Here is a 25,645-nt window from a genome sequence, read left to right as displayed (position 1 = left end):
TTCTCCTTGCAGAGGAAAGGACATTCAGAAGTACTGGCTGATTGATCCAAAAGACATAGACAACCCAATCAATGCTTCTAAAGTTTCAAAGTCCCTGTACTGAGGTAGCAGACATCATAATTTAGCTATGCAATTTGTGCAACAAAATTTTTCTGACACAGACACAGACTCTTGCCAGGGCTGACAAAATATCATGCTGTCTCACCAGAGAGGAGAAAGCATAGATAGTTTCTCATTTTGTGGACCAGAATGACACAGGTGAGAACTTGCTTTTGTAAGAATTCTGACTAGTGGAAGCTGGCAGATCCAATGTCAGTGGAGCAGTGAATCCACTCCACATTTTAGTCTGAACCTTGAAGGAGCTATCCCAGGTGCTGATAACCTTTTGAGGATAGAGTTCAACACTTTGGACAGCTCCTGAATATTTTGGACTGGAACCTGGCATGGATTCACCGTGCTCCTGACATTGGACCACCAGCCTCCATGGAATCCGTCCCAATTCTTTTCCATCCCTCTCCACAAGTTGTCCACAGTGGGCTCATTTCCTGAATAGCTCCATGTCTTAAATGTTGCTACTGACATTAATGCACTCTCTCTCCCAATGGGCCCAGTCTACAGAGTAGCCCGCAACAGTGACAAGCTGATAATAGGTGGCTGTATTTTCTTCTTACCATAGTTCTTGTTTATATGTGTGGCCTGGCAGGCTACACTAGGAAACCCAGGGTTGGCAGTAGTGCCCTCTACTGGACTGTGGGTTTCAACAGGCGCCCAGCAATACCAGCCCCTGACACCAGCTCCATTATCTGCTTCTTCTCTGGGTTTTACAAGACAACGTCTTCCTTCTGACCCTAACGTGTGTTTTTCTTCACCTTGGAAAAGAGGATCCGGCCTTCTGTTCAGCTTGTAGGTACCTTAATTTCTACATCTGTCTCTCATCTACATGCATTGGGGTGGAAACTCCATTCACAACCCAAGATGTTCCTTAATTAGTTTCCAAGGCAACCTGCATTTAAAAAGAAAGAGATATAGAGAACTATATCAACTCAAACAAAACTGAAGAAAAAACACAGTATCAAATGGAAGAGAAATGATCTAAGAATAGTGCTTTTCCAAACAGGAATTATGCTTATACCAGAAAATATTCCTGGAAGGAGCAAACTCCAAGCAACTGCATGATGGCCATGCTTCCCGTTTTACAGACATCTCTTTCAAGCTTTCTCCTGCTTGAATGGCCCTTTAGTTCAACGTTTGCCTAGGAAAAGAACTAGAAAGGGTGAGAATGGAATAGAATAGGGCACACCAGGGGGCTTGAAGTAATGTATCAACAGTGAGCAGCTGGGCAGCAGTCTGAGAAGGCACATAGGCCGTGCAATCACAATTTCTCTGTTATGGTGAGTAGCGATATGAAGAATATTCACTAATTTTTTAACTCTCATCAGTCTAGACTCTCTTAACGCAATGAGACTTCTCAACATGCTGTTTTTAAAACCCACAGTATTCTTTACCTCCAGTATGAAAGCAACACAAATACCTCTGTCTTCTTTCTTTCCTTCTTTCTTTCTTTCTTTCTTTCTTTCTTTCTTTCTTTCTTTCTTTCTTTCTTTCTTTCTTTCTTTCTTTCTTTCTTTCTTTCTTTCTTTCTTTCTTCCTTCCTTCCTTCCTTCCTTCCTTCCTTCCTTCCTTCCTTCCTTTCTTTCTTTCTTTCTTTCTTTCTTTCTTTCTTTCTTTCTTTGTGGGTTAAGATCTCTGTAATTTGTATGGCATCTCTTTGCACAAAACTAAAGTCCTTTCCCGATGAGAAGCAAAACACACACACGCAGGGCGAGTACAGAAGAAGTGGGTGGTTGTTCACAAAGAAAAAACAATCCTTCCTGTGCTTCTTATTCTTAAAGTCTATGCTACAAAGTGATCACTATCATTGTTTTGTGCATTTTGCATTCTTTGTACAAGATTCATTCTTACAAATGCAAAACCTTTTGTTGAGAATTTCACATCTTGCCCTCTGATTGAGAAAAAAAAATAATATGCTCTCCTTTTTGTACATGAGAACAAGAGAAGTGAGCGTTTACATAGCACATTGATTTACATTTACATTATGATAAATAAAGTTGTAATTCACAATTGGAGTTGGCCCATTGAATTAATGACAGTTACATTGGTATTGACTTACCAAATCCCTCTGATTCTTAATATTTTAGATATCTTAGAACCGCAGGGCTTGAAGGAACCCTATGGATCATCATTAGAAAGGCACAGTAGGGAATCTAATCCTGCCTAAACCAGTGAGCTCTCCAACAATTAATGGGCCTGTTCTTGTTCTGCCTTGTTGCTGGGTTTCAACGAATATGTCTAAATTGGCAATATCAAAAATCTAGCATAAGCAGAATTTATGTCTATCTAGGTTCTCTTTCATTTTCCTCTTTTGGGGGTGCATTCCCTCTCTTTTCACAATGTAAGTCTCCATTTTCTAGTCATCATATTGTCCTGTTCATCAAATTGTTCATAGCACTTGTTTTCCACCCAACCACCAGTTGAGGGCAAAAAGATGGATTATGGGGTGTTATGTTTGTCACCATTGTGATAACCTTATGAAGTGGAATGGGATGAGGGATGATGAATTGCACAAAGCATGTCATGGTGGCTGAGATTTGTACCAAATCCTGTTTCTAGACAAGTCCCAGCTTTTATTCTTTATTTTATATTATTTTATTTTGCATTTGTATCCCTTCCAGGGGGTGCTTGCAAGGAAAAATTGGCTTCCATTTTGGACCTCCTTCCCTGCCATCTTGAAGGCAAAATTCACTGCCAAACAATGCTTTAAAAAGACAGAGTGAGAAAAAGAGCGAGAGAACTGCTTGGAGCATTAGGATTTCAAGGTTGTGAGAGCTGTAGTCCAGAAGAGTAACTTTTCCAACTTCTCCAGGAGATAAAATGTGCACTTGGTGTCCCTTCTCTTTTTGTGGTGAAAAAAGATCTCAAAGTAGATACATCTTCCCGCATCCCATTTTAATGGACTCGGACTGATTTCTGGCTGCAGCCTAAGAATAAGTGACTCTCCCAGTCCATGATTCTTTGGGCCAAATTTCCTTAGTAGACCCTTCTATTTACCTGGACCATCTCTTCAGTATCCTTCCTGTCTGGACCCATCCGACACAATCGTTCAGTGAATGGTGCATCCCTGTCTCCTCATTCACTGTTTTCATGTCCAGACAATTTAATTCCCTTTGGAATGGAAGAAACAAAGATGGTGGCCAAAAAAATTTGCCATGGTGAAGGCACAGCATCACAGCCTGAGTGTATCCTTGTGTTCACATCCATCTCATGGATTTCTTACAGGCAATGGGTTGGCTACCATATCAAGAAAATGCCATACTAGACAGGCCTTTGACCAATACAGGTCTTTTAAAGTTTTTATCCTGCCACCAATGCTGAACAGTGAACATTTGGAATAAAGAAGGTTTAAAACCACTGGGTCTCAGGAACGGTCAAAAGTAAAAAGAGGCCCAGGACAAACGCTGGCGGTGAGAAAGGACAGCAGAACTTGCTCATCAAGAAAGTAAACACTAAATAGGCGGCTGCACCAGACACATAAGTAATGCCTTACAACCTCCCTCACTTAGATGAGATGTACTGGGGTTTTATTTAATTCCTCCCCCCAGTAATTCTGAATACAAGAGTGTGATGTAGTAAATACAGTGTCAGACTAAGACTCAGGAGACCTGCTTTCAAATCTCCCTTGGTCTAGAAAATCTAATTGGGGTTGGCAATGGTACATTCCTTGAACATATCCCGTACCTCAAAAACTCACTAGAGTCACCATATGTTGGAAGTTATTTGATGGCACAAAACAACATGATATTCAATATAATTCATTTATACATACCTATTAGTATGTGCTAATTTTATACTAAATGGCATCTTCTTTTGATCTCTGATTAGTTAATGCATTTCTTCCCAAAGGATAAGGAAGCAGGACCACACCAAACACTTGTGGGTGCGCAGCGTTGGTACCAACATTGTGATGGTTAGTTATCTCCAGAAAATAGAGATTGTAGAATCCACCAGATATATGTCAGGACAGAAATGGTCCAACTGGATTTCCCCCCCTCCCCCCATCTTTTTTCTCTCTTCTTTAAAAAGAATGTTCAAAATAGGCATGTTGTTCTTCAGATGAATCAGGGGTATTTGTGTTGTTATGAAGTGACTGCAGGATGGAGGAAGGTGCCATTGTTCACTTCCAGCAGGGAGCAACACCACGATTGACATTTTTTAAAAAAGAGATGTGGGAAATTGTAGATACAGAAGGATGAAACATGTCCTAAAGTAATGGTTCCCAGTCTTGGGTAACCCAGGAGTTCTTGGACTCCAGATTCCAGAAGTCTTCACCACTACCTGTGCTGGCCAGGATTTCTTGGAATAGTAGTCTAAGAACGTGCGGGTAACCCAAGGCTGTGAACTATTGTCCTAAAAGATACAGTGGGGTCTCTACTTAAGAACGTCTCTACTTAAGAACAATCCAACTTAAGAACAGCTCCATTTGCTAAATTTTGCTTCTACTTGAGAACAGAAATCCAAGATAAGAACAGGGGAAAAAAAACCTTTCCTGCTCTTTTTTTAAGGTCATCTTAGGTTAAAAAAAATTCTCCCCCTAGTGGTAGAGTACGTATTAACCAGCTTTGCATTAGTTCCTATGGGAACTAATGCTTCAATGTACGAACGCACCTCTACATAACAAAAAAACAGCCAGAACGGATTAATTGGTTTTCAGTCCATTCCTATGGGAAATTCTGCTTCAACTTAAGAACGTTTCAACTTAAGAACACCATTCCAAAACGGATTAAGTTCTTAATTAAAGGTTCCACTGTAGCTTCTATGGACGGAAAAGAGCAGATACTGATTAAATGGTTTTCAGTGCATTCCTATGGGAAATGCAGATTCAACATAAGAACTTTTCAACTTGAGAACCACCTTCCAATACGGATTAAGTTCTTAAGTAGAGACCCCACTGTACTTAATGCCACAGTCCCATCTGTGGGGTTTGTTGCTCAGACACAGGCCAGAATCTTCTTGGTACAATGAAAGCCATGTAAGCTTCCAGATCAGTGCACTGAGACGGGGATGGGAGCCAGTGATCCAGTGGACATTTTGACTATTAATGTCTCACACACACACACACACACACACACACACACACACACACACACACACACACACACACACACACACACACACACACACACACACACACACACACACACACACACACACACACACAATCCCTAGGCTCCCGAGGACAGAGGATGATGACATCCTCCTCCTTGCATGGTGTGAAGTTGCAGAAGACGACTGTGGCCATAAAGTATTAATGCTAAGAGTCTAAAACCAGTGGAACGCTGGCAGAGTAGAAATCGCCACCCAAGCAGTTGTATTGGATGACGCCACTGTACAAGTACATTGCTTGCCCCATCTCTTGTGCCACTGCCTGCTCAGCTTCTTGCACACCACCCATGCAACAAAACGGGTTTCGAATGCCACTGCCATGTTTGAACTCTGAAAAGTCCGGGACCTGCAATGACCCATGGTTGGGCTCACACCAAAAGTTGTCTGTGTGTCCCTCTTGCACAATCAGGTTGAGCAGAACTACTGCATGTAAGGCAATAGACAAAATCTTTCCACAGTTGTTGTACCTCTGTTGACAATTCCCCATCCAGCTTCTGAGGCAAAAAGAAACAGCCCAAAAAGTATAAAGAATTGACAGGATTCATATGGTCTCTTCCTGTATTTCTGCTTCGTGGAAATGGATTATCAAGTTCATTTTCATCCGTAGTGCTGATGCCTAGATACCTGATTTGTTCTGATCTGTTTGCTTCCTTTTCCATTCTGATTCTGTTAATGTTTGCTAAGGCTTATGCACCGTTAGCTCTAGGCTAGGAAGATGTGCTGAATTTTAAAGGTGCTATTAGGATTTAATTAAGACATTTTCCCTCCATGAAGCATGGATTTCTCTGCATAGGGGGGAAAAAATGAACTTCTCCTGAAAATGCTGTATTTTCTAAAACAGGAGTCGTTGTCTCACAGTGATCTTACAACTGCACATAGCTCTTGGAGTTTCTGCAGGTAATCGATTAGATATCACAGAAACCATACAGAGCGTTGGCTGCTCTATGATGTGAAGCCCTCAAGCCAAAGCAGAGTCAGATCTGGCAATGGCAGGGCAGGGAGGTGGACAGATGTGACCAAAAGAGAGGATGGAGTAAACAGGCAGTTTGAGGGTATGGGCTGTGTGGTGCTGGGAAACCACCCTGAAATCTCAGGTGACTAGTGGATGATGCTGGAGAATTACTCTGTGTCCTCCTTTACAAAGGACAGTCTTCAGTTTCAAGCAGTGTGGCTGGTGACTCCAATTTCAGAGGTGCAGTGAGTCCACCGTGGGTTTTAATCTGCGTTTTACAGATGCCGTTTGAGGTTCCAAACCATTTGGGATGAAAGGTTCTGCACCTTCAATTGCTCCTATAAACTGTACACTGAAACCTGGAGCAGGTTCATAGCATTTTGAGAAACGGGGTCCGCGGTCACTGCTGATGTGAAGATTTCAAGGTGACCTCCAGAACTGGCCTTGCCATTAGTTTATAAAAAGATAAGATCACCTTTTAGAGGATAGAAATCATAGCAGTGCGTACAGCCCTCCAAGATCCAGGGATACATGTGTATGGCCTTTGAATTTTTTTTGTGGTTCTGCCCCACCACCTTCAGGTGAGGGCTAACCAGAATTGATGACTTCAGCAGCAGCCCATCCAATCTGAAAGGACCAATTCTGCTCAGAGGAGTTGTTCTGCATAGCTCTGCTGAGCTAGGAACTTCCAAAACCCTTGGCACTTCAGTAGGAGTAAGCAAGAAAACTGTCAGCCAGAAAGCTTTTAGATAATCAGGGACTAAAGGTGATCACGTGGCTTATGTTTTATAGGTCCAGCTTTTCTCCAGCTTTAAAGCATGAATCCAGACACTGTGCAAGACAAGCCAATGTTTATGTTTATATCCTGCACACGAAATCCAAAAGATAAAATATTAGGAATGGAATCTCTTTGTCTTAACAAAATAAAATGTTGGGGGGGGGGGACATTGTTTTTAGAAGGGAAGGGAATCCCATTGCATTTTTTAAATAACTAAAGCCGTTTTATGTTCTTCCACTAAAAGGGCTGATATTTACATACCACCTAAGAAAGAAGACATTCCTTATGCACAGGCATCCAAAAGATGAGACCCAAAAAGTGTAAAGGACTATTAAGCAGGAGACCATATAAAATTTGGCTAGGGAGTGAATGCTTGAACATTCCTTAAGTGCCTTTCCGTGAGCACAGCACTGTCACTAGTATTAGAGAAATTACTGACCTAGGTTACCATTTCCTTTTATCAATAATTGGCCTGTACTGACTGGTAGGACGCAGTGTTTGTTTAGCAAACCCAGCATCTTAGGAAAAAGATGAACAGCTTCGTTTAAAGTTCTTAACAACACATGACTCATTCCTTAAAAACTCATGGAGATTTCTCCATGGAAACTCACCTACGTCATGATGTTCTTCTGCACCAGCAATTTCTAACAATCCCACTCATATTTCTAGTAAATTCCTCTGGCATTTAGTAAACTTGCAGGTGAAGATGTGAATCCATCCAAGGTGTTGCAAATGGGCACAAAATCCAAACGTTGGGCGTGTTTTCTTGTGCATGTGTGTGCAAAGCCAACACTTGCACCCCACAGGTGTCAGGGGATGGCTAGAGAATGAAACATTTGGTGATCCGCAGGGATGGGAATTCAAGGATTCCCAATCCTATAATTCGTCAGGAACCCAGCAGGCCAAATTATGGAACCAAGAGGCCGACTGACCATGTAGAGACAACTTCCTTGGGAACTCATTCCCCACCCCTGATGCATCTTTATGAGTCACAAGAAAGCCTCACAACGCCCACAGGGTAATTTTCTAACAGTTGGTTGTTGTGGGTTTTTCGGGCTCTTTGGCCATGTTTTGAAGGTTGTTCTTCCTAACATTTCACCAGTCTCTGTGGCCAGCATCTTCAGAGGACTGAAGTAGGAACTCTGTCCATGCTCTGTTGCTGTTTGTTGGATAGTATTTATAGCTGTGGGAACAGCTTTTTGCCTTTTTTCAGGAGATAGGGTGATCAGCATGTTTTTGTTGTGACGAGGGAGGAGGGGGAGAGGGAGAGATTATCGGTCACTGTGACTGATGGGTGTCGTTAGCTGGTCTTTTTTGTGCAATGATCTCAGCCCTTGTGGCTGAGTAAGAGTTTGTTGACCTTTTGCAGGCTGTATTTTTCGGTATTGGAAGCCAGGCCATGTTTAGTTTTAGGCCATCTTCTTTCCTGTTGAAGTTTTGTTTATGTTTATGGATTTCAATGGCTTCCCTGTGCAGTCTAACATACAGATTGCTGGTGTTGTCCAGTACTTCAGTATTTTGAAATAGAATTTCATGTCCAGCTTGTTTTAGGGCATGTTCAGCTACTGCTGATTTTTCCAGTTGTTTTAGTCTGCAGTGTCTCTCATGTTCTTTGATTCTGGTGTGAATGCTGCGTTTTGTGGTCCCGATATATACCTGTCCACAACTGCAAGGTATCTGGTATACTCCTGCAGTGGTAAGGGGGTCCCTTCTGTCCTTTGCTGACTGTAACATTTGTTGTATTTTTGTGGTGGGCTTGACTACTGTTTGTAGGTTGTGTTTTTTCAAAAGTTTCCCCATGCGGTCCGTGACCCCTTTGATGTATGGCAGAAATACTTTATTTGTGGGTGGCTGTTTTTCTTCTTCAGTTTGGTGTTGTTTTCTTGGTTTGATGGCTCTTGTGATTTCATTTTTGGAGTAGCCATTTGCCTGTAGGGCCCAATTCAGATGGCTGAGTTCAGTGCTGAGAAACTGAGCTTCACAGTTCCCACAACAACCATTAGATCCCGGCTGTGAAAGCCTTCGCGAATACAATTTTCTAACAGTTTGAAGAAGTGGAAGGAGAGCGCATGGGGGTGATGAAGCTGCTCTATATCTTGCCAGTTTGAGGGCTCCCTATCTCATAATTCAGCCTCACAAGCTCCCACTGATTTGTGGGATTGGTAGTCCTTGAATTTCAAGAACCCAAGAATCCCTTCTCATCACATTCCTAGTGTGTAGCATTGCTCTGCGTATAATGGGGGGGGTCACCCATATACGTAGTCCCCTTCCTATGCAGTCCACGTGGAATTCATTCTGGCTTTTTATTCATCTTACTGTAATGTTCTTCTGCAAACTCATACATCTTCTTTTCTTTCTTTACAGGTTGCTATGCTTAATAAAAATTCCAGGAGTTATCACTACATGCTTGCAAACCTGGTAAGAGTTATTACTATAAGATGTGCATACTTAAAAAGGAAATTCAACACAGCTGGGAGAAAGAATCCACTGACATCTAAGTTTTTCTTAATTAGCCCAAGCAGAATGCTTGGAGAAGTTTCTAAGAGGCTTCCAACTTGTACTATAGCCCCCAAAATGGATGCAGGTGCATAACTATTTTAACATTTCATCTCTCATGAACATGACAAACTGGTACTTAAAGGAAATTTCATGAGTTCACACGGAACATGTGCAGAATTGTGGGCATCCCTAACATAGTTCTTGAGATCCTGCTTTCCTCTTCCCTCCACCTCTCTTTTTCCTTGTATGTCATGCCTTACATTTTAGATTGTGAGCTGGGAGCAGGGACTGTCAATGGCCTCTTATCTTGTGAGCCAGATTGGGAGCCTTTTAGAGCCAGAAGTCAAGCGTTCATTTCCCTACTGGATCTCCTTGACAGGAGCTGGACTGGATGATCCAAAGGGTCCCTTTGAGCTCCGCAATTCTAAGATGATTATCATTGCTTCGTCATTGAAGAGCAATAACATCATCAGAGCCCAGGTGTCATAATTGCCACTGGTGCTCAGTGGCTGCCTATCAGCTTGCCTGAAAGATGCTTTCTAGCCCTAATCATTCAAACTTTATGCATCACTTGTATTTCCTTTTAAATTATAGAGTTGATAATCCAAATCTCTTTTTAACAATACAGACTCAGTGTGGGAAGATACAACATTATGCATGGCTAAGTTACTGTTGTTTTGAACAGTAGAAGTTAATCCGTAATTCTATCTAGTCAAGTTGCCAGACTGTTTAACAATTCCTTTGTGCAATTATGACAGCACATCTAAGGCCTATTCCGGAGAGACAATGCGAGGGAGAGGGAGAGGGAGACCGGACTTATCCTCCGTAACAAAGTGTGGCATGCCCTAGGTCTATCTATTTTTAAAGCTCATTTTATAACAGTTTTCTTCAAGTGTTTCTTATTATAGTGTTATTTTGTTTTATTTTATTTTCAAAAGTTGGCACTCTGCTTTGTGTGGAAGAGGATGTGAACACTTTTGGTCCTGCAGTGACTGCCCCTGAGTCTCTTTTGTGAGTCAATGGCTCTTTCTTAAGACTCACATGTTCTCTATGACAATTCCCCTTGGCTGAAACTGAATACAGTGTCTTTTTTTTTCTTTGTAAAGACACAAGTGGTAGAGGATTAATTTTTTAACACTGCAACACTAAACAAATAGACAGGTGTTTTTTCTCCTTGTACAGCCAACTCAATGTAATCACTGTACAGTGTGAATACCCAAATGGACTCCCCTCCTTGGAACTTGATAACTGTTGTTGTCTTATGCCTGCTGGCTTCTTATTCCACCCAAAGCTGCCTTTAAGCCTGTTGTGGCATTTTTAGCCTTGTCCATATTGGATTTATTAATACAAGGGTAGGCAATGTGTTAGTACACTCCAGATGTTTTGGACTAGCTATGATACGGTGGATGTTGTTGACTCTGATGCTGCAGAAGTGAGGAATGGCCTCTGGGTTTCAGTCTGAACTTTACAGACATTGTTCAAGATACTGAAGAGTGTCCTAAAAGAAGTTCAGCACCCTGGAGAGCTCTTTCAACATTTGGACAAAAAACAAAAGCACACTCATCATGTTGTAATGCTTGTTCTCAGTCTGAAAAAAATAAGATTCTTCAGACCAAGGTTAAGCTGGTCCAGTACCAACATTTCCATTTTTGCATAATAGAGGAGGATGTGGAACATGTTTAATTCATTACAGTGATGCCTTGACTTACTAACTTAATTGGTTCAGGAAGACGGGTGTAAGTCAAAATGGTCATACGTTCAAGCACCATTTCCCATTAAAATGCATTGAAATGCAATTAATCCATTCTGGCTGAAGAAAAAAATCACCAAAAAAACCCTGCAAGACTCATTGGAAACACGATTAATCCCTTCCGGCAGAAGGGAGGGGGAAAGAAAAGCAATCAAGCATGCAAGACCCATTGGAAATGCATAGAAAACGGAGCAGATCGGAAATGCACAGAGAACAAAGGGAGCAGTTCTGAAATGCACAGAAAACAAACAGAACAGTTCAGAAATGCACAAAGAACAAAGGGAGCAGTTTGGAAATGCAAAGAGAACAAAGGAAAAAGCAAGGGAAGCATGCAAAACCTATCAGAAATGGGGGGAATCCAAAAAGCAACCAAACCCCCCAAGACCCATCTGAAATGGGGGGGGACCAAAACCAAACAAACTTCCAAGACCCATTGGAAATTAGAAAAAACACTCCAAAAAGCAACCAAACCCCCCAAGACCCATTGGAAATGGGGAGAACCAAAAAACAAAGAAACCACCCAAGACCCATCAAAGCACAGAAACATAACCCCCCCAGTCCAAAACCATGCTGCAAAAACACCCAGAACAGTTTTTAAAAAGCAGAAAACAGCACCTTACCTTAGCCTGAAGCCTCCCTGCAAACACACACACGCTCACTCAGAAGCAGAAGCCAGGCAGTCCCAAGCCTCCTCCGATCGCACACTCTCTAACTGCTGGGGCAAAAGAGCTACAAAGAAGCAGCCTCGTTGCCACCTACAGTTAGAAATTTGAATTTCCCACCTTTTTTCCCTGCCTTTTTCTGTTCATAAGTGAAAGCTCTGGCAGCAAGTCAAAGCAAAATTTTGCGGCCGGAGCTGGTCGTAACTCGAAATGGTCGTAAGTAGGAACGTTCATATGCCGAGACACCAATGTATTTTCCTATTTGAAAGTCTGAACCAAGTGATGACCGCACCAATCAGTTAAAAGAGTTAAAATATATACTATAGAGTGTCCTGTTCACTTCGGGGTGGAGAGCATGTGTTTGGATGCTCCTTGACCAGCAAGAGGAAAAATCATTTGCCTTCTTTTCCCAGGGTTTTACAGACATTTCAGTGGATAAAGTGGTGCAAGGAGGTGCCAACGTAACTGGATTTCAGATTATTAATAATGAAAACCCGATGGTTCAGCAGTTCATGCAGCGTTGGGTGAGACTTGATGAACGAGAATTCCCAGAAGCCAAAAATTCTCCTCTAAAGGTAAGTGCTGTAGACGAGTGGCAGAACTGGGACAGGGATTTCATGAAAGTATAGCTTTCTGAGCCCTGGATATTCCAACACTGTGGCTGCAATTCTGTTGAGTGGGTTCCTCCTGTGTAATAGGAGTGATATCATCATTGGGTCAGCTTGCCACTGATTAAAAACTTCCTTTCTTGATTTTCAGGTCCATACAACTTTGTCACATTGTGTTTGAGCTGTGTGCACCCTAAATTGAGAAAGAGAGTATTTAATCAGCAGCAACGGGATTTTCACCTATGTTTTAATAGTAAAGCACATCCTTTGTCTGGAGAGCATTGCCAGTCCAGTTCCTGGATGTCCAGGGAGAGGAGTCATGTTCGAAATTCTGGATGGGGCTTAGTAGACAATGCTGAGGTAGGAAAGAAAGGGGGAGACTCTACCTGAAAACACAGAATTCCTGGTCACATGACAAGTGCCCATATGTAGAGGACATTCTCCTCTTTACAATGACATCTTCCACATGAGGACAACAATGATGGAAATTGTAGGGGGTAGAACAATTTCATCTTCAAGCGTTTTCTTGAAGTAGATGACTGAATATCTGCACAAGGCTATAGTAAGCATGGATGGATTAACTTGGCTCTGATATTTCTGTGGCTGTAATAGAGGGGATCTAGTTTATTACATCGAAGAAGTCAAGAACACTCTCTTGCACATGGTGAAGCATAGAAGCATGCCTTCCCTCTAGACATATTTGGTCTGTTTCCAGGTCGCTTAATGTCCAAGTGGGATTTGTACATAAATTCCAACACATACTGGTCCAGGTCACCTGACCGATTCCTGGATTTTCTAGGTGGTAGTGTAGCGGCAAAGTGTTGGTGCTATCATCATAGACCCCATAGCCACACAGATCGCGAGGAAAATCCAACAATGGAGGCAAGTATGGTACAGGTTGAAGTACATGCGTTCATCATTGCAAAATCCACAGCCATGGCCGAAACGAGAGCCCCAAAGTTCAGATGGCTGTGTTTGTCCAGATCAACAAAACATTTCTTACAGTTTTCATCTCCATCAGGAGCAGGCCTTTTATAAAGCTAAGGAGTCTTAATTGCCCAATCAATGCTATGGGAAATTGCCCACTCTCCAGTACTTTGCAGTGTAATAAGGATAGCTCACCACAATATATTGTCGCTGAGAAAAATCTCACACCCACCCACCACGGAGAGTACTGCAATTAAGATCAGAAGAGACAGAAAGCCCAAGAAGGGTGTCGTTGATGATGTCATTGTTTCTGCTAGTCAAAAAATCCCAGTGCGCTGATCACCACGGTCTGGTTCCACTATAAAACTGGGCAGTTCTCCTCAAGGGCCTTTGGTGGGGAGGTTAACCCAGTCGAACAGGGACTGGTGTAAATCAACTTCTCTACTTCCAGCTGTGCCTGAATTCTACCATAGATAAAAGCACTGACATGTATTTGGAGTTTATTTTAGGGCTAAGGTTTGTTCGCTCGTTTTTAAATAATTTCTGCCGGAAAAATAGTGCTGCTCTAATTTTCACCGTACATTAATGTTGGATACTACTCAGGAATTACACTAATATTTAGCACAGATGTGCTCCTCCTTTGTAAAATTTCTGTAGTTTTTAACCCAAAAAGTCAAACTTCTAATTTAAAAAATTAAAACTGATGTACCACATTTTTCATTAGGACATAAAACTGGCTAGAAATTAAAGCCCTGGTGTTTTAATTTATTCAGTATTTCATCAACTTTTTTTCCTTTTTCCCTTTCTGGCTTTCTTCGCATGCTTGTGCATTTGTTAGTAGAATATGAATAAAACAGAAAATTAGATTTGTCTCCTGGCATGAGTTGGAAGGAATTGCATTAAAGTTGCTCAGAAAGTAGGCAAAGAGCTAGTCAGGAAGAAAATAACAATGAAGGCTAACCCAAGACATTTTTCTGCAAAAGATGCTGTTTGCGCGCGCACACACATCCATTTGATAAATGGATTATGGCCAATCTTGGTATCTATGTTTGTTAAATATGAAAATCCTGTTTGTTTTAAAATTCTGTAAGGATCAGGATATAGACTGCAAAAGGGAAAAAAAGCACACACATAGAATTTGTACAGAAGATAAGCAAATGTCTAGCTGCAAAAAAAAAACCTGTCCCATATTCTGAAATAAATATCATTCATGGTTTTTTTTAAAAAAAACATTTGCAGATGTTACCCTTTCTTTGAACAGGAACATTTATCAGATTTATAACCTCAATAAGAACTGTAATATTGCACCACATGAGAAAGCGGGGAAAAGGATTTTGTTTTGTTTTGTGTTGTTTCTTTTTGTAAAGGAAATATATATATATAAACAGATTTATTGCTGGCTATGTATTTGAGTTAATAGGAAATACAGTCCAGAGAGACATAATTCAAGGCTGCTGTGCTTTTAACATCAGATAGTCTGTATCGTCTAGCGTGCTGTATGACAAAGAAAACTACAAATGGAAGGAACAGAAAGCATTATGTATTTTAAAATGATTTAGTGAAGCTTATGTCAGTTTGTTTATAAATATATATGCATAGGTGTGCACAAGAGACAAATTTCATATCATCAAAATATTCTCCATACACAGCAGGTTAAATCAAGCAGTATAGACCCATTGATTGGATCAAACTTGTTAAGTCAATACAGACATAAGTGCAGTTGATTTAATGAATATACACTAGTTAAAACTAACAGTCGGATTTAGCCATGGGAGTTTTGCAATGGTACCCTGAACAGTATACCCCATGATTGTAGGATCGATTGGCTTTTTATTAGCATCCTGAGGTCCTCTTAACAGAGCTAGGTTGAATTAAGAAGCAGAATGTCTTGGCTTACACAAATTTTTGACTGGCACTCAAATTTCCCCTGAGCGCGAGTGTTTTAGCACCCATCCCATTCTTACCAGCGAGGGCGGTTCAGAGGCTGTTTTAAAAATTGACCCAATAAATAGGTCACAACAGCAGGTAGTGCCAAAGAATAACGGTTAGATCCGTCCCGAAGAAGGCACCTAGAGAGTGCTAAGCCCCCTCCTCTCAGAAGGGCAGCAGCAGAGGTCTAGTTGAGAGGAGGGGAAGCTAGGGACCCCAGAGGATGAGGAGCAGCTAGAGTTTGTAGACCCAGATGGGGCAAATCTAGGGGACCACAGCTATGGGATACACAGAAGCGTGCTCTGTGGTAAGACGGCATGCTTTCGTTGTAGGAACTTGATTGGTGGTCTGGACCGGAAGGTCAAGGTTGAGTCCAGTTACAGACCAGTTTGATGCAGTATGGTAGGCCTCCTTGTAAAAAGGGAATGTTTGGGTTAAAAATAAGTTAATAAAGTTGTGGCCCTAGTTATTCCATATATCTGTGTCTGTCTCGTTATTCTGGACTGTGCGGGCAACGGTATGACTAAGGAAATCAGCGGTATAAAATGGGAGAGGAAGCATTTTTTGCAGACGCAACTTCTAAAAGCATAATAGAAATGAGAGGTCCTCCAGAAAGATGATAGGGATGAAAGAGGCATGTGGACCTCCTGCTGTGTGTGGCATTCCAGAATTTCAGAGCGGTGACAGAACAAGTCTAGTGTCTCACTCATGGTGACTATACACACCTGGTTTTTAAAAAGAACCCAGCTAGAATATCACTGGCTCTGATGCAGGTACTAGAATACAGTGTTTCAAAAACTCTCTCTTTTGTCTTTTCTTTAGTATACATCTGCGTTGACCCATGATGCCATACTAGTCATCGCCGAAGCTTTTCGGTACCTTCGGAGGCAGCGTGTTGACGTCTCCCGAAGAGGTAGTGCTGGAGATTGCTTAGCAAACCCAGCTGTGCCTTGGAGTCAAGGAATAGATATTGAAAGAGCTTTGAAAATGGTAAGGATCAAAGCTGCTACAATGCTCTGTAGTCTTAGGGTAGCTCAGTATATACAGTGGTGCCTCACATAACAAGCGCACCGTTTAACGACGAATCCGCATGACGATCTATTTTTTGTGATCGCTAATGCGATCGCATTGCGATGTTTAGATAGGGAAAACATCGCATTGCGATGATCAGTAAGCGTTTCACTTACCGATTTTTGCATTGAGATGTTTTTAGAACAGCTGATCGGCGGTTCCAAAATGGCTGGCGGGTAACCAAAAAGGCTGCCGCAAGCATTTTCGTGCATTACCCTCACTTACCGAGGTGGCGAAATTGGCGGCACTATGGAGGATCTTCGCTCAACGGTGAGTTTTCGCCCCATAGGAACGCATTAAACTGAGTTTAATGCGTTCCTATGGGGTTTTCCTATCCGTATAGCGATGTTTCCGGATAGCGACGATTAATCCGGAACGGATTAACGTTGCTATGCGGAGCACCACTGTAGATCGTGAAGATGAGATGTACGGATTAGGGTGTTGGGAAGAGGCTGAGACTAAAAATGTGCATGTACCTTAGCTTAAAGTAGTTACCACTGGTAACAAAATCTTCTCAGAGGCATTTCATCATTTTAAAATGGAAACGATGATGGTGGGAAAAAAGGGAAACCACCAGATGATGGTATCAAGCCAGTATTGACTTAGATGGAGTCATAGTTTGACTCTGTATAAAAGAACAGCCAGTGACCACAGCCTGGCTGGAAGTACATGAAACAACAAAGGAGACTGCTCAACATTATAGCTTACTGCTTTTAGGGCAGACCTTACTTGTTTCCATTTGTTTTGATGGGGTTGTTGAAAAACAAGGGAAATGTGGCCATTGAAAGAGGTACTCAAACTACAGGAAGCCAGATTTAGGCTGAATATCAGGAAAAACCTCTTAACTGCTAAAACTGCATGACAAAGGAAACAATTAGTGTGGGAAGTAGTGAACACTCCAATGCTGGAGGCATTCAAGAGAAAATTGGACAATGATCTATCAGATCTGCTTTGATTTGGATCCCTGCATTGAGCAGGGAGGTTGGACATAATGGCCTCACAGGGCCCTTCCAACTCAATTATTCTATGATCCTACTATGACATGGTGATACCACTACAGGAGAAACACGCTGGAAAGATCAAGTGCTGGAATGAAACTGTTTCCATTGGATCCAAAAAAGAAATTCAAAATCTGTAGATGTATTATCTCTTATTCCTTTCTCTATCAATATGTTGCCATTTATAATTGTTAAGGTTCAAGTGCAAGGAATGACAGGAAATATCCAATTTGACACCTATGGACGTAGGACTAATTACACAATCGATGTGTATGAAATGAGAACTGGCGGGCCACGGAAGGTAAGTCCAAACTGGATAAATGTGTATGCACTGTGACAAGCTGGTTCTTTTGCTGCCCATAGTTAATGAAGGAAAAGATGGAGCCATTGAATGACAATGACAGAAATATCAGGAGATACGGTTTGGTGTGGAAGGGAGTTGAGGTTTAAAACACCTGGATAGCCAGAGGTTGGGAAGAACTGGTGCAAGCAAATGGTAATAGAGTCATTTTTTTTTCCCTGGAACCTAGAGATTTGTAATAGGGACGTGGTGGCGCTGCGGGCTAAACTGCAGAAGCCTGTGCTGCAGGGTCAGAAGACCAAGCAGTCATAAGATCGAATCCACGCGATGGAGTGAGCTCCCGTCGCTTGTCCCAGCTCCCGCCAACCTAGCGGTTCGAAAGCATGTAAATGCAAGTAGATAAATAGGGACCACCTCGGTGGGAAGGTAACGGCGTTCCGTGTCTAAGTTGCACTGGCCATGTGACCACAGAAGATTGTCTTCGGACAAAATGCTGGCTCTATGGCTTGGAAACGGGAATGAGCACCGCCCCCTAGAGTCGAACACGACTGGACAAAAATTGTCAAGGGGAACCTTTACCTTTTAGAGATTTGTAATGTATGGCATAAGTGGGAGGAAATATTTTTGAGGCCGGTGTTTTGTTCATATATTTACATACGTGCAGAGCCCCAAATGTAGAATCTGACATGGGAAGGTTCTGGTTATTTACAACCAGACGCACAACTGGCATCTCATCCGATGACCATGACAGCTTCCACGGGAGGTCCACATGGGCAAATATTGAATTGGAGACTGGTCAAGATATCTCTGAACAGATATTCCCCTAATGATATTTTAGTGGGGAGCAGATAGCCTTCTGTCTGGGATGTCCAAGGGCTTGTATTAAACACTAGGTGGCCAACAATAGCCCAGCAACTGAAGGGTTATGTGATAATGAGAGATGGAGAGGGGGAATGAATGTGTGGAAGAAATATATACCCCGTCCCACATCAAAGAACTGACATCTAGAAATGTTCTCCTGCCAGAGCACCCCGACTGGTTTCAAAAAGTTCGGAAATGTGTTTGTTGGAGGAGCATAGTGAGTGGCTATGCTGGTTTGGACATCCTGGGTGTAGCAGTACAGCCTGGTCCCTTTTTCTAGGCTGATTACACCATTATGCAAAACAGCTCAGTCAATTGGCAGAATTGTCATTATCCCCAGAACTGCTCACTGGCTCGCTTGAATGGGCAGTGAACTGTTTTAACAAGGTATCAATATTTAATTTGGCTGTGTTCTCTTTAATTACAGGCTGGTTACTGGAATGAATATGAGAGATTTGTCCCGGCAATAGATCCGAGTGTCTCCAATGACACCTCCTCTGTGGAGAACAGGACCATCGTGGTAACCACTATACTTGTAAGTTCTGCGGTCATTTGTAATTAACTATTTTTTTAAAGAAAAACTGTTTTTTTTTCCTTCCATGTCATACATAACTTGATAAACCTCCAGCTTTGTTTATAAACCCCTTGTTTTGTTATTCTCTCCGTAAACCAAACAGCCCATATGTGTTCGTTTACCTTGTATTAGAAAGTACCCCTGTAATATTTATTTAGCTAAGTATCAAGTTTTATCAGTAGAGGGTTCATAGAGGGATGTGCCTGGGGTTGGGCGCTTTCCTGTCCAAGATCTCCACCCACATCTTGCAATTTAGAACATTTTAAAAAGATGGTTCTTTGTCAAACTGGAGGGGAAAAACTTTTGATTCCTTTTATTCTCGTCCCGTGACATATCACAGGAAGCGCCCTACGTGATGCGCAAGCAGAGCCCTGATCAGAAAGAAGGGAATGAGAAATACGAAGGCTACTGTGTTGACCTAGCTCACGAAATCGCTAAGCATGTTGGGATCAAATACGTGCTCTCTATCGTTCCCGATGGGAAATATGGTGCAAAGGACCCTGATACTAAAATGTGGAACGGCATGGTGGGTGAGCTGGTCTATGGGGTAAGTTCATGCATACTTTTCGGTTTTGTTCATATGAAAAAAATGACCAAACTAAGTCAGGCAGCCAGAGCAGGACTGAGACATTCTGGCCCTCTAAATGGCATCGATGCCAAGCTTAAGAGACCCCACAGCAGTGGAGACTGGGGACTCTGATTTCACTGGGGCAGGAGTGGTGATGATGGCAAAACCACTGCAGGTTTTAGTCTGAACTAGAGATGGACACAAATTTTTAAAAAATAACCAAATTCATTCAAAAATCATTAATTCATCAGTTCATATTCAAACAAATCAATGCCCCTGACAAATACGAATCCATTAATTTTACTGATTTTTACATTTGTCTATTTGTTTGGCTATAAGATGCCACCCCAGGAACCTAGAGTCACCAAAGTTTCAGGAAATGTTCCCCTCTCCTCTAGAATCTCTCCATGTTTGGGGAAGATTGGTTTTCAGATGCTCAAGTTATGCACCCATGAAGAGGGTCGCCCCAGGAAAGTTTCCCCCAGGCATCCAGAGACACCAAAATTACAGAGAAGCTTCTACTGACTCCCCTCTACAATCTCTCCAAATTTGGTGAATATTAGGTTCCACCAAGCCAGCTGCTAACTGGCACTTTTCTGGGGGTATATAACTTGGATATCTGAAACCCAGATTTCAACAACCTTGAAGGGATTGTAGAAGAGAGTCAGGAGAAGCTTCTCTCTGATTTTGGTGTTTTTAGGTGCTTGGGGGGAACTTTCCTGGGGGGGGAATCCTTGTGCATATATAACTCGAATGTCTAAAATCCAAACTTCATCGAACTTGCTGGGATTGTAGAGAGCGTCAGGCGATGCTTCCCTGTGAATTTGGTGTCTCTAGGTGCTTGGAGAGCCATTTTATAGGGTAAAAAAATGATAAATTGATCCATCAATTCGCCAGAAAAAGATATGTAAGTTCATAATTCATGATTTGTTGACCTTGATGAATCATGAATCGAAATGAGTGACCTTTTTTTTATTTGTGCCCATCTCTAGTCTGAACTTTCAGGAGGCTTATCCAAGATCCTGAACTTACTGTGAAGATAGAGTTCAAAATCTGACTAGCTCCTTTAAAATCTGGACTAAAATATTGGACCAACTCCTTCTGCATGAAATTGGATTATTGTGGTGGCATTCTTTCTTTCTTACAGGCAGATGCTCACTCCAGTTCCTTTGGGGCAGCCATGAGTATTACAATAGTACATCACTGATATCATGTTGCCATATTCACCAAATTAATTCTTTGACACAAAGCTTACTCCTTTTTGTTCCTATGAGTTCTCGTTGTCATGCAGATGATATTTGTGACAATATTTTGGCTGTCGTAAAAGCAAGTGGTAAAGGAGCTGGCACAAAAAGTGAGAGAACTATCCATGCATGGGGGGGGCTACAACTCCCAAAGTATCTCCAGTTTGTAGGCAAAAAGGACCACCTAGCTGGACTGCAGAAGTATCCATCCACATTCACCCCCTAAGTATCACCAGGTAGAGCTAGGACATAAGCTTGCTTGAAAATCCTGGATAGGCCATACAGCTGATCAGAACTGACAAGCCAAGCCTAAATGGACCAAGAGCGTAACTCCAGATGATGCAACTTCCTGCCTTCCTCTTCTTCCAACCTAGCTAAGGGATTCTGGGAGTTGTCTTCCAAAAGAGTAACTTCTTCCCTGTCTGTTTCCCCAATTGCGCCCCAAAAATGAGAGTCTCTTTCTCCTCCCCCTTGATTATTTGCTTGCCATCTGAAACCTTCCTTAGCCTCCTCATTCAAAGCAGAGGGTTTCCTGCCTCCTTGTGTGTATAAAATGAAACAATATTCTGCCAAGTGAGGGTGGGAATTGCAGCCGTGTTCAGGGAGCACCTCTGGGACTGTGTGCAACACATTGGAACAGCAGCCTTGGGAGCCTGTATCAATCCCAGAAGAAGACGGGAGAATTCTGAACATTGCCAGGTTTCCTCCAAAAAAAAAGGCTTGCAGTTCTGCACAGAGGTTGGAGTCAACGGTAAATTCTTCACCGCCACTGGATGCATTTGCTATAAGAAGCTAAGACTATATTGATAGGAGAGGTTAGGTTTGGCTAGAGCCGAGCTCCCAGGGCATGGAGCATTTAATTGCACAACACTCTGAAACTCAACATCAAAAAAACTAAGATCATGGCCACTGGTCCCATCACCTCCTAGCAAATAGAAGGGGAAGATATGGAGGCAGTGACAGATTTTAATTTCCTGGGCTCCATGATCACTGCAGATGGCAACAGCAGCCACGAAATTAAAAGATGCTGAGAAACCTCGGCAGCATCTTTAAAAGCAGAGACATTATCTTGCTGACAAAAGTCTGCATAGCCAAAGCTATGGTTTTTCCAGTAGTGATGTATGGAACTGAGAGCTGGACCATAAAGAAGGGTGACTGCCAAAGAGCGGATGCTTTTGAATTGTGGTGCTGGAGGAGGCTCTTGAGAGTCCCCTGGACTGCAAGGAGAACAAACCTATCCATTCTGAAGGAAATCAATCCCGAGTGCTCACTGGAAGGACGGATCCTGAAGCTGAGGCTGCAATACTTTGGCCATCTGATGAGAAGAGAAGACTCCTTGGAAAAGACCTTGATGTTGGGGAAAGAGGGAAGGCAAGAGGAGAAGGAGACGACAGAGGATGAGATGGTTGGACAGTGTCATCGAAGCAACCAATATGAATTTGACACAACTCCGGGAGGCAGTGGAGGATGGGGGGGGCTGGTGTGCTCTGGTCCATGGGGTCACGAAGAGTTGGACATGACTAAAACATGACTAAACAAAAACACTCCATCCACAGACTAAAGCAGGACAGTCAGGTTATGAACAGCTCAAATTAGGGGCTTGTGACTTTTATGAAAAAAATCTCCTCCATATTTTTGGTTCTGCAACCGAAGAGCTGGCCCTTCTCCAGTTAATGGGTATATACAAGGGGAAACAGGTGAGGAGGGTTTTTTTCAAAGTGTGGAAGCAGCTACAGGAAGGTGGGAGAAGGGTTAAGCGTACCTCCTATTTCTACTTCCGTGCAAGCTACATCCTCTGCACCACATCACTTCACCATTGGTGTGCCATGCCCTGGGTTCTGCTGACAGATGGGTAATTTGTGTCCTTAAATGTCGGGACCATCAGTGCTCCACTGTTTCTCACATTCAGGCAGCCCAAAGTCAGGAGCATTTGCTGACACAGGTTTTTGCTTTGATAAAGATGGGGTGGCGGGGGCAGAGAGAGGGGGGAGCTAGCAAATATTAGAGAAGCCAGTGTACTTCCCGTGATGAGGAAAGGTGGCCCCTTTAACCTTGACCAAAATTATGCTTGGAGGCATATTTTTGCTTGTTTTGCATAATTCATTCTCTTCCTCCTTGTCCTTGAGAAAAGGAGGGGGGGTGCATCATCACTGAAGGTCATCTCTGATTACTGGAATTCATGTAACAGCCTCTGGTCTCTGAGATTTAAACAAGCACTTCTGCACATATTTTCAGAACTGTCCTCACATGCATAAAAGCTAGGAAGTTTGCTTCCTTATTTCAAAAGGAGCCGAATTGCTTAGAAGCTTGGTTCTGAATTATGCACAAAAATTGCAAACAGAATTATACACCACATCCAAGTAGCCCTACTTGTGTGGTCTTTCTGTTCTCGCAGGGGATGGAGGGAAAGATGCACGGCCATCTGTGTGGATGGGATAGGAGGCCCAGTAAGAGAAAAAATTGTAGGGCATTTTGAAGAAGAGACGGCCTCTGGAATTGCTCATTATGTCTTTCATTTACAGAACAACTTCATTTTCTCCCTGGAGCTTAGAAAGTCAATTGCAAAAGCCATGAGCGGTGACTGCCATGTTTCTCCCTATGCCCACCCCCATGGGTCTTGTTCAGAAAAAAATGATTGCCACATTTTGTATGCATGGTATTTAATTTTGACTGCCCTCGCTAGCAGGGCCTGAGAGTAAGATCTGAAGGAAGCTTAGGCTATTGTGAAGCCACTTTTCCCCAGCAACGGCTGAGCTGAAGAGCTCCATAATTCATGATCTCAGCTTTTGTTTGTCCATTATGTACTTAACTGTCACAGCAAACAAGTTAGTTGCTACAAAATAGGCGAGACAGTCTAGCCAATGTACATTCCTGCTGTGCCTTCTCCTGATGTGACTTGAGCGGTGAGAGAGCTACAGCGGGGTGCATCCTTCTAAACAATGACATCAGAAATGTTAGACTCTTTTCCAGAGGAACATTGCAAATTTAGCCAACTCAAACAATCATCCCTGGGAATCTAGATATATCTGACTCTTATCTCTCAGCCGTTGGCACTTCCAGGAGGCATGATGGCCATTGCAGGCCAGTATATTTCAAAGGCACCACACTGGGAAAGAATGTGCTCAAGACAGAAGAAGCCATTTCTCTTCTCTGCGGAAGGAAGGAATGAGCAGCATTTGTATGATTGACTAGATTTATCTTACTTAGGATCACAAGAAGAGCCTTGCTGGATTAGACCAGACTTTTTTTTTCCATTGTTAGAAGAAACATCCTCAGGAAGTCCACAAGCGGGATTTGATGACAGTCGTCCCACTATCCCCTGCGGGTGTTGCCCTAACAACTTGCAGTCAGTGGCATGCTGCTTTTGAGAAGTTATAACCGGTGGCTCTTGATAGGCATCACCATAGTCTTGTTTGAAAAGTCTCTGCAATATAGGCCATCACCTCTGAACAATGAAATTCATAGATGAATTATGCTTTGCTGTTTGTTTCAGCCAACTCACCCTTTAACTTGTTGGTAGGAATGTATAAAATACTCACTAAATGCTTTGGTCATGTCAACTTAGGCCAAGGGTAGGCAACATGGTGTTTGGACCACATTCAGCCCCTGAAGATATTTCCAAGGGGTAAAAATGGTTTAGAAGTATGTATATTTGCTTTATAAATCTCAGTTTTTGCTCAAGGAGACCTTCAGGAGTGGATATAGGGTACTGTCTCTTTTTTTAACTTTTAATTTGTTAAAAAAAAGGTTTTTGTTTATATTTTGGCACCAAAGGACTTAGCAGGTCCCTTAAGGAAATTCACTTCAAAACATATGACTTTCCCTTAGCAGTGCACAGACCTAGTCTGTATGCCAGTCCAACAGGTAGAGATGCAATTCAACAGGTAGAGATGCAATTCAAATATGGGCCGGCCAGCGTCCTGCTGTCTTCAGGACCACGCAACCTCGGGGCTTGGGACTCGCCTGTTTTATGGACTGAGGGTGCGGTTGGACCCCAAATGCAAATCTGATTCTGCACTATGGCAGGCCCCTCAAATTCTTCGACAGGTGACATTGATTATATTGGGTAATAACAAAGTGTGGCCCATAATTTATCCATAACACCTGTCTCGCCTCTTTATTCTGGGGTGGGCGGGCGAATGGGAAAGAGGGAGTGGCACAGACCATAATGAATCTGTCCCGTTACTTTTCAAGTGGACCAAAATCTCTTCCCATTTATTTCCAAGGTATGTGAAATTCTCCCAGGTGCAGCAAGAAGGTTGCACAAAAAAGTCACTTTGGTCAAACAAGTCTATCTATAAACCTGGGAGTTTATAGGGTCTGACACTCACAACGCTTTTACCGCCTGAGGTGAAACAGCAAATGGCAGACACAGAGACACAAAGCATGATATACTTTACCTGATATGGGTAGATTTATTTTCATATTTGAGCCAGAAAATCCAATAAACACTTCTCACTTAACAGTAAAACAAATTAAATTGCAAGTGACTTCCATTTTAAGACACCCAACATTCAGCCAGTCACCTTACCCTGCTCAGTGGTAGACCCTGCCTTGATGTGGCCTCAATTGGAATGAAACCAAGCCACTTCCCTCACAATCCTGACCCTCTAGCAGGTCCTGTTCACAGCATTAAATAAATGCCAAAGACCTAGAAAACCTGATTCTTAAAAACCTTGTTTCATAAGCGCCTTTCATTTTGA

At 42.4% G+C, this 25,645-nt stretch overlaps 1 protein-coding gene across 6 annotated transcripts in view; it reads left to right on the top strand.

Annotated features, from left to right (window-relative positions):
• GRIA3 (glutamate ionotropic receptor AMPA type subunit 3) overlaps positions 1-25,645 on the top strand; it is a 197,324-nt gene that overhangs the window by 108,229 nt on the left and 63,450 nt on the right. For all 6 annotated transcript variants that reach the window (XR_013538679.1, XR_013538680.1, XM_072981225.2 and 3 more), the window contains exons 5-10: positions 9,315-9,368; positions 12,275-12,436; positions 16,148-16,315; positions 17,591-17,695; positions 18,984-19,091; positions 19,471-19,677. Coding sequence is in view for 4 of the 6 variants with exons in the window: in XM_072981225.2 (XP_072837326.1) it covers positions 9,315-9,368; positions 12,275-12,436; positions 16,148-16,315; positions 17,591-17,695; positions 18,984-19,091; positions 19,471-19,677 (804 nt within the window). In the remaining 2 variants the exon portion in view is untranslated. The remainder of the gene's footprint in view (positions 1-9,314; positions 9,369-12,274; positions 12,437-16,147; positions 16,316-17,590; positions 17,696-18,983; positions 19,092-19,470; positions 19,678-25,645) is intronic.

Source organism: Pogona vitticeps, chromosome 11 (assembly GCF_051106095.1).
Source record: "Pogona vitticeps strain Pit_001003342236 chromosome 11, PviZW2.1, whole genome shotgun sequence".
In the NCBI taxonomy this organism is placed as follows: Eukaryota; Metazoa; Chordata; class Lepidosauria; order Squamata; family Agamidae; genus Pogona; species Pogona vitticeps.
The sequence above is the reverse complement of the archived record's forward strand: the minus strand, read 5'-3'. Positions and strand labels throughout refer to the sequence as shown.